This window comes from Wyeomyia smithii, chromosome 3 (genome assembly GCF_029784165.1).
Source record: "Wyeomyia smithii strain HCP4-BCI-WySm-NY-G18 chromosome 3, ASM2978416v1, whole genome shotgun sequence".
In the NCBI taxonomy this organism is placed as follows: domain Eukaryota; kingdom Metazoa; phylum Arthropoda; class Insecta; order Diptera; family Culicidae; genus Wyeomyia; species Wyeomyia smithii.
In genome coordinates, this window is record NC_073696.1 from 115,103,291 (window position 1) to 115,112,572 (window position 9,282).

The following is a 9,282-nucleotide window of genomic DNA, read 5'->3' on the forward strand; positions in this document are numbered from 1 at the left end:
TTCTAATAGGACCTAGTGTAGGTTTTAGGTCTTGTTGAGTGTAACATTCGCTCATACTAGAAATTTTCCAAACACCCCCAAAATCTGAAGTTATGGTTCAAATACGGTTTTTTGGAGCTCAGTGAATACAACAAATTTTAACTCAGTCATTTCTAGACTGATTTTCAATATTTTAGCAGTTTTGGAAAGAAGATAAACAGAGCTTTTAAAATATATACCGGTTTGTACTTATATTACTGAAACATGTTGAGTTATTCGAGTTTAAATCTAATTTTTTTGACTTTTTCACGCAATTTTTCAACCGTACTTGAAATTTGCCACCTGTTTCTTTGAATAAGATACTACAAATACACTAAAATTGTGAAAGTATATTCAATGACGAATGACGTTCGACGTTATTCACCGGGAACTCAATCTTGTGATGAATGACGCTATCTCTGGCGATTTCCCCACAACTTCGATTTTCCCGGCGAATCACGATGTGATGGACGACAAGACCTATCTCACCCTGGATGGCAAAGACTGGCAACTCCTAATGAAGAAAGTGAGCTCCGAGGTGGAGTTCATTTTACACACCAAGTTTCCCAAGAAGATGCTGCTGTGGCTGACAATCAGCGAGAAGAGGATGTCAAAGCCGCTCTTCTTTCGCTTCGGACTGGCCGTGAACGGGAAAACTTTGAAGTACGGAGTGCCTGCCAGAATTTGCGTCGTTCATCAAGAAATACCATGAGGGCGAAGACGCGGTTTTCTGACCGGATCTGGTGGCAGCCCATATACTTAAACCGATCGTCGGAGGAGATGGAACCACTGAATATCGATGTGGTACCCAAGTCGGCAAACTCGCCCAACGGTCGCCAGTTGCGTCCCATCGAGAATTACTGGGCAAACCAACAAATCAACAATTTAGTCACTGAGGAGGGATTGATAAATGAAACGAAGAAAATACTTAAAAACATGCCTACACTCATGTTGTCTTCTCACATGGCAAATGTTCCTTTTTTGCAAGTAAGCTTATTCAATTACCTTCTATGGGAAAATTATAAAACTCAATTTTCTGTCTTAGTTTTTTATCACCATCCGAAAGAAGGCCATTTTTTGCTGTAAACGTTATCTATGTAATAAAAGGTTGCTCTATATGCTTCCCAGTTAGACGTAATTCTAACTCTATTGAGAGGACCTAAAATACCGAAGTGTTTCGTCCCACTAGGGCATATAACAACAGCCTGTCCGTTTTGTTAACACATATTATTTTCGTCCACGTCCCTTGGGAAGTATGTGGAGACAGCGACCATTTCCTGCTTGCCATTAATCGTTGGGACTCCTACCGCTTAGTTACTTTATCTTACAAAACAGTCCCAACCGTGGTGTGGTCTTTGCTGTAAGTAAAAGTAGTGTCCATTCCAACATAGCTGCAGTTATCCAGCTCTACAGTCTGCGTAGGTCCAACGATTCGATCCATCTTTCTCTCTGTGCAACCTCTCTGTCTCGTCCCTGACTTATTGGTTTCAAGAACCGTCTTTACCGGGCTGTCATCCGACATTCTTATAATATGCCCAGCCTATCGCAACCTGCCAATCTTAGCGACATAGACCATAGATGACTTACCAAGCAGCAACTGCTGGTTTATTCGTCTTCTCTACGTTCCATTCTCCACCTGCAGTCCGCCGAAGATGGTACGCAACATCTTCCACTCAAACCATAACCATAATCTATGTCTATGTCTCATGGTCGTAGAGCTACCGGTTTGATCAGTATCCTGGATATGGTCAACTTGGTGCAGCGGAAAATTCAATCAATCGGAGCGTCCCCCGGAGACCAAAGTATGTGCGATATCCTGCCATAATGCGCCGACGAATTTCTCTGCTAATATCGTTGTTGACGGTCATCAGTGAGCCTAGGTACACGATATCGTCGACCAACTCGATTTCATCACCAACAACTTCAACCCGAGGTGGGATGTTAGCACTATTTTCTCTTGAACCTCTTCATTTAATGCACTTCGTCTTCGATGCGTGAATGACCAGTACAATCCGTTTGGCTTCGGCCTTTAGTCCAATAAATGCGGTTACCATCTTCCACAAAGGTCCAAGCCACGATGTCGATATCGTGCGAAGCCAAACAGTTGAACCGAATTTTGGAATATGTATTTGAAACATCGTGCCACTCGTGTTACTCCAGCTCTTCTAATTACTTTCCAGAACAATATTGAACAGTAGGCACGCGAGACCATGCCTCAAACCTCTACGAGTTTCGAAGAGGCTCAAAAGTGCTCCAGATACTCGAATCATGCACATCACTCGATCCATCGTCGTTTTGACCAATTCCGTTAATTCGTCCAAAAATCCGTGGTGTGTATATTTGAATATCTGATCCGTAAAGGCACGAGTACCCATCAATCCTGTCTGGTAGTGCCCCATAAGCTGCTTCGCAAATGGTAATAGTCTTCTACCGCTATGGTAACTAAGTCCCGTTGGATGAATGCTGTTATGGTAACAAATATAATATTTCTGATCAACTGAATTGCAGTCCGTGCATTAGACTGTTGCTGGCTATACATCAACTTACCGTTTCTGTTTGCTAAACCAAGAGTTTTGATGATTTTTGGAAATGCAGCCCGGTATTTAACTTTGATTTTTTTTCTTTTTAGACACTTTCGGATACGATAATAAGAAAACATCATAGCTTCGATTAAGTGAAAATTCACTAATTATATTAACAACAATTGCACTAGATGAACGTCGTCTGTCGAATGAAAATGAACTAGCTAATCAGTCGGATGACAGGTTAATGGTGATAGAAGTGCTTTTGCACCGGTACAGCAAGAACCTTGTGAGGTTGTGGTGCCTGATATCCCTTGATTGGCTCCCGGTGTACTTGTGCGATGAATCCACTCTTGCCATCAACCTGATATGTTACGGTACGCTTGTAACCATCAGCATCAATCAGATAGTACTCTCCTTGGGTGTGGTCATCCTTACGTTCCTCCTTGCGGCCATGCACATCACCGGTATGATCATCATGAATATCGTAGTGAAACTCGTAATGCACAGGACCATGCTCTTCTTCGTGGTGTTGTGGTTGTTGGTAGTAATTTTGGGCCACAATAAGTCCGACAAAAGCAAACAGCACAATAAGGGTCTGAAAAAAGGCGGCATCTTTAGCAAATAATTTAATATTATGGTTTATGTACTTTTACTTTGAACGACATGGTTTCACTTATTTTCTCGAGACTGTCGAAAGAGGTTGAATGTTGAATGTTCAGTGATGGAATGATACCTACTTCGGTGAAGCCGATGCCTTTTATAATGCTACTAATTCCATTGCTTTTGCTTAATTGGACATCAAGGATTACTTTTACCCGAATATTTACGAAAACTTCCTGTCCAAATTTAGAAGAGGGGAAAATAAACGATATGACAAAAATGTTACATATCACCCAATAACTAGACAGCATGAGTTCTACCAGTTTGCTCGTGCTGTGTCCTTCTGTGTCAACACGCCGGCCGGTGCAAGTAAAAAACGTTAATCACAAGCTAAACCGGTTAGTTGATTTTCATTTCTCTTCCATCATGGATTGTATCTACATGTAAAACACATCAAAAGGAACAATATTTTGAATTTTATTACTACCAATAACTACCCTGGTACGAACTACATGCAATGTTCTTTTGTTTATTGCGATACATTTCACAATGCTTACAGGATAGAGTAATAAGTTTCAACTCAAAAACAAGGTGTGAACTAGCTTTCCATGAATATGCCGTAAAACGGTAGAAGTTAAAAAAACTCAGTGCCATTATGTGCCAAAATCAACGTTCCCTACAAACTATATTTTACCAATGAATAAAATATTGCTTATAAAATTATGTTGTTTCCATGTTTCTTAATTTTAAAATCTGAAATTTTATGCTGGACACCATTTTTTTTTTGTTAATAGTGTAAAATATGTGCACTTTATTTTAGTTTTTAATTTGGAGAATGTTGTTCATTTTGAAAAAAATGGGCTTCAACCTTTTGAATTTTTATCAATACCGATAATTTCAATGACGGGAACGAAACTTTGATTAACTAGCTCCTACTCATCTATGAAATACAGTTCATTACAGAAACATCTTTAATCAAAAATATCGTTTGAAAAAAAAAACAAATTAGAACCATTTTTGGGTATTGGAAACAGACTGAAATTACTTTCTCATAATAATTCTTAAAAAATTTCCTCACCGAATGCAGGCCCGAATTTGAGGGGGGGCAAAGGGAGCAAATGCCCCGGGCCTCCCGATTCAAAGCCCCCCCCCCCCTAGTCCTGGTGCGACCTTTTTTTTTTTTTTGCTCGTCACCTTCCAGAACGTTACCTCTAAATGTTTTTGGAGAAGAGGGCCCCACATACAAATTTTCCCCGAGCCCCAACCGTTTGAATTCGGCCCTATGACTATAAACATGCATATATATAAAAAAAGTTTTGTTTTTCATTGGACCGAAACTTTCTGGACTTCATTTTTGTTCATAGAACAATGAACATTGCCTCACTCCCTCCCAGCTGGTCTCGAGGTTCGATGCTGGCCTAACAAGCCAGTTGTCGTAGGTTCGAGTCTCGGCTCGGGAGAGACTGTTAGTGTTAGTAGGATCGTAGCGCTGGCCCCGCAATTGTCCTGTACACTTAACAGTTGGCTGCGAAGTCTGTGTATAAAATACAGAAGGTCAAGTTCCGAATCGGAATGTAGCACCAAGGCTTTGCTTTGCTTTTACAATGAACATTGCATGCGACAGTAAAAAAATCAACAATGTAAGAAAACCTAAGCTCTCAGCTCTCATATCATTTTTTTTGACGTAGAACTACGTTTTTCTTTAGCCTACCACTTAGGGATGTAAATAGGAAAACTATTAACGAAAAGGGGACGAAATATGTCCCTTTTTAAATGCTTATAAATCGGTTTGTTTTCAACCGATTTCCTTCATTTTTGCAGCAATTGTTTGGAAAATTATACACGCATCCACCCAAATGTAAAAAATTGTTGATTGATTATGCAAATTATTGTACTACTGATAATTGTCAAGCCTTGTTTAAACGAAAATTACGTCCTCTGATTGGTCGTTATATGATTGCTTCCCAAGCACGGTCGACAGAATCATATACCTTGTAATTGAAAACATGCTATTTGGCCTATATAAGAGGCTCTTATTAAGAGCCTGTTTCAGCCGAAGCCGCTCATAATAGTTCTGGACAGCGACAAGTTGTCAACAGCAGTCGTCCTTCCTTAGCAGCAGCACTAGCTCTGTGGTTGGTCACCACGTCTCAGGAGCAGCGCGGTTCTTCTCAGCGTGTGTCGCCAGACTGCCATTATTCCCCCGTGTTAAAGCAGCATGAAGGTCGTCATCACCAAATCCAATTTTGAACAGCAAAATGCCTTTTTTTCAAGGCAAATAAACAAGTAATTGAAGGGTGAAAATTTCCTAGCATCAACACAAGCAAACATTCTTCGCGGGATCCTAGCAATCAAATTCTGTTGTAGTTTATTTAGTTGATACCCCCACTGTTGGGACAGCACAAAGGCTGCGATCAATATAACCGATCTGGAATAACAAATTGCCCTGTTAGAACGCATTCGCAAAGGCAGTTAATTCGAATATGCAGAGCTAATATGACGTCGATTCAATCAATCAGCATTAACATAATTTCGTCGTCTCCCAGCTGCCAAGTTGCAACACGCAACAACGAGCAAACGAAATCGCTTGATGTTACAAACCGCAATAAAATACGGGATAAAACCGTTGCTTGTGTGAGAGCACCATCGGTGTTTATTCGCTGGAAACAAAATCGAATGCGAATTGTATAATAATTCTTCTAAAGCATATTAGAGAATTAGACAACTGAACAGAAAGGCGTGAACTATTACGTAGCACCCTTCGGTTATAGAAGAGTGTTTCTGGGAAAACTAGCTACATTCATTAGTCGGAAGGTGAGCTGGATGGACCGTCCACAACGTTGACAGCAGTAGAAGAAGATATAGCGCTCAGAAGTAACAGCGGGTTGCGCCAAAACAAATTAAATAAATCCCTTGCGCTGTGGTTGGTCACCATGTCTCAGTAGCAGCGCGGTTCTTCTCAGCGTGCCTCGCCAGACTGCCATTATTCCCCCACTGTTGGGGCAGCATCAAGATCGTCATCACCAAATCCAATTTTGAACAGCAAAATGCCATTTGACGTAGAACTATGTTTTACTTTAGCATACCACACAGGGATGCAAACTGAAAAACTGGGACGAAATTTGTCCATTTTCGAATGCATATAGGTCAGTTGGTTTTCAAACCGATTTTCTTCACTCTTGCAGCAGTCGATTGGAAAATTATACACGCATCTGCCCAAATGCAGAAAAATGTTGTTTGAATCTACGAACTATTGCACTACTAAAAATTGTCAAGCCTTGTTGAAATAAAAATAACGTCCTCTGATTGGTCGCTTGCTTGCTGTGAGTGTATGATATGGTATGTTTTGTGTATGATATGGTGTGATGTGTGTATGATATGGTATGATGTGTGTATGGTGTGATGATATGGTATGATGTGTGTGTGTATATGATATGATGTGTGTGTGTGTGTCTGTGTGTGTGTGTGTGTGTGTATGTGTGTGTCTGTATGATATGGTATGATGTGTACTGCTTTTCCAAGCATAGTTGTCCCAGCGTGCATAAGGTTTGCGTAGAACATGGGACTACTATGATTGGAACGGCAGTGTATGTGTCTGTATGATATGGCATAATGTGCGTGTGTCTATGATATGGTATGATTTGTGTGTGTGTGTATGTGCTGTGTATGGTTTTTAACTCGGCACGTTGTGATAACTGCTGAATCCGGTTCACGAAATTCACAACCCTTCATTAGTAGACATTATAACTCATTACCCAAGTAAAAATATTGATTTTATCAAAATTTAATAGCGCTCAATACAGCCAAAAAAGCGCTACAAAACTTTGATAAAACCAGTTGTGTTACCAGGGTAATGAAACACTCAATGCATTTTATAATAGTGCACGTACTTCTACGTCATTTATGTGGTCGTGTCTTGGATACAACCTCCTACTTTTTTAAAGAACACGAATGAATTGAAACCAATGAATAGACCCTCGGATGTTAATTTCAAATCGTAGCAGAAGAGAGCCCAGTAACAATGACACAAAAAAGACTTTTACGTTCAAAAGCCGACAATGATGGACAAATCTGTTGAAAACTATAGCTCAAAAGAAATGTTGGAAAATATACGGCTAAATTTTTGATTTTCTTCTATTAACATTATTCGCAGTATTTACCGAATTCGAAGATAGTTCTATTTTACCGATACGTGAATAAAAATCTCAAAAATGTGATGCTTTTTCAAAATGACTTTCAAAAAAATTTGCAAATATGATGGAATATGATTAAAAATAGAAACTAATTATTGACTATGCAATAGTTATATCGAAAAATATTAGATAAAAACACTTAAATATCGTAGTATCGCATGTTTCTGCTAAAATATTTTCACATTGGTTCGTATTATTATGCTCGAGTTTCCCATAATGCTGCACAAAGCTCTATTAGACAATTAGCCAGAATGAAGTAAAAATGTATAACTTATAAAACAATAAGCTTTCAATCAATACTAATTTCTTAATACAAGAGAATTCTATAAATGTCCTTGTTCATAAAACAGGTTTATCATTATAAATGTACATGATAGGCACAATAGAAAAACTAGCACTTTTTGCACTAGTAACCAGATGCAACTTTTGGCGGTCAATGCCTTTCTATTTCATTGTTGCTTTGCATTATCACTACTTCGAATGTTACCGCCATCAAATATAAATTCGCTGACAGGCGAAACACGCTGCAGAGCAAATTAATAACGGTTTCTCTTATTTTCGTTAACTGCTGCTAACTAGGGAAAATCATTACCATGCCTTTCCCTCGACAACTGCAAAAATTTAATATCGTCAGAAAAAGGGTGCTATTATATAAACGATGTAGATCACAGTGAAGTTATCAGTCGAACAACAACCATGAAGGAAAACAAAACCGAATCCACAAAATGTGTTCTAAAGTAAGTGGTTCTAGAAGTGTTGTTCAGTTCGCTATTCTTTCTTTAAATTTCTGCTATTCTTTTTATAAATTTTAATCTTTACTTCAGATCTGCATTCTACTACTGGCTTTCGTCGGTGCCATAGCAGCTCAAAATTATCATCAACATGCAGAGGAGAAACATGGTCCTGTGCACTACGACTTTCACTACGACATTCATGATGACCATACCGGTGATATGCATGGGCGCAAGGAGGAACGTAAAGATGACCATACCCAGGGAGAGTACTACCTGATTGATGCTGATGGTTACAAGCGAACGGTCACCTACCAGGTTGATGGCAAGAGCGGATTCATCGCTCAGGTGCATCGGGAACCAATCAAGGGACACCAGCCAGCTCCGAAACCAGTTCATAAGGTGTTAGCTGTCCCGGTACTACACTCTTATCACCATTAGTGCCAATCTTCTCCTCCTGTACTGGACTAGCCAAATTTAGATAGCAAAATGTATATATAATAAAATTGAATGAAATTATTTAAATGTCGAGAATTTCATTTTTTGATCAATTGAAAATGTACTTGAAATCTAAAATAATTTTATCGCGGACAAGTCTTTCCTTTAACTTTTGAATTTACATCAAGTTCTATCAATTCTACCTCCACCTCTGATTCCCGATGACGGTCGATAAAATACTCTTGCACGCTGCTCCCACAGACCATTATCATAAAAAAATGCACCAAAGAATCTGAGTACACCATTCGATTCGTTATGACGGCCAGAATCTCTGGTCGAAATTTCAAAATCATCGTACGGTTCATTTTTGAGTAATGCCCTTTTGAACGTCGTAAAGTACAAAAAAGTGATATAAAAACGACGAAATAATTATTGTAAAGCACGTTTTTCAACCACCGCTTTATGAAATAACTTCCAAAATAGTTTCTACACTTTCCAAGGGTTATATTTCAAGACATTAACAATTGGTGGAAAGATTTTTTGAAAATCCCACAGTGCACAGTGGTCTAAACTCGAAAAATCGTGATCGTTCTAGATTTGACTACGAAAAACTGATTTTATGTACTCAATGTTTTCAGCAAAATTGTTTCATAGAACTGTGGGATTTAAAAATAAATCTTTCCACCAATTGTTAATGTCTTGCGATATAACCCTAAGAATGTGTAGAAACTATTCTGGAAGTTATTTCTTAAAATGCTGATTAGGAAACGTGCTTTA

The 9,282-nt window shown here is 39.0% G+C and overlaps 2 protein-coding genes across 3 annotated transcripts; one reads left to right on the forward strand and one right to left on the reverse strand.

Moving 5' to 3' along the window:
• Positions 1 to 2,687: 2,687 nt before the first annotated feature.
• On the reverse strand, positions 2,688 to 3,258 carry LOC129733044 (cuticle protein 19-like). 2 transcript variants are annotated; one of them, XM_055694590.1, is made up of 2 exons: positions 3,197 to 3,258; positions 2,688 to 3,138 (listed from the first exon to the last, which is right to left on the reverse strand). In XM_055694590.1, the coding sequence occupies exons 1-2, from the start codon at positions 3,206 to 3,208 to the stop codon at positions 2,785 to 2,787; spliced, it is 366 nt and encodes a 121-aa protein (XP_055550565.1). In that variant the 5' UTR covers positions 3,209 to 3,258; the 3' UTR covers positions 2,688 to 2,784. The 2 variants fall into 2 exon arrangements, with proteins under 2 accessions (XP_055550565.1, XP_055550564.1); XM_055694589.1 differs by having other exon boundaries at positions 3,191 to 3,256.
• A 4,683-nt stretch (positions 3,259 to 7,941) lies between these two features.
• LOC129733045 (larval cuticle protein A2B-like) lies at positions 7,942 to 8,547 on the forward strand. The gene is made up of 2 exons (XM_055694591.1): positions 7,942 to 8,073; positions 8,161 to 8,547. The coding sequence occupies exons 1-2, from the start codon at positions 8,062 to 8,064 to the stop codon at positions 8,506 to 8,508; spliced, it is 360 nt and encodes a 119-aa protein (XP_055550566.1). The 5' UTR covers positions 7,942 to 8,061; the 3' UTR covers positions 8,509 to 8,547.
• The last annotated feature ends 735 nt before the right edge of the window (positions 8,548 to 9,282 follow it).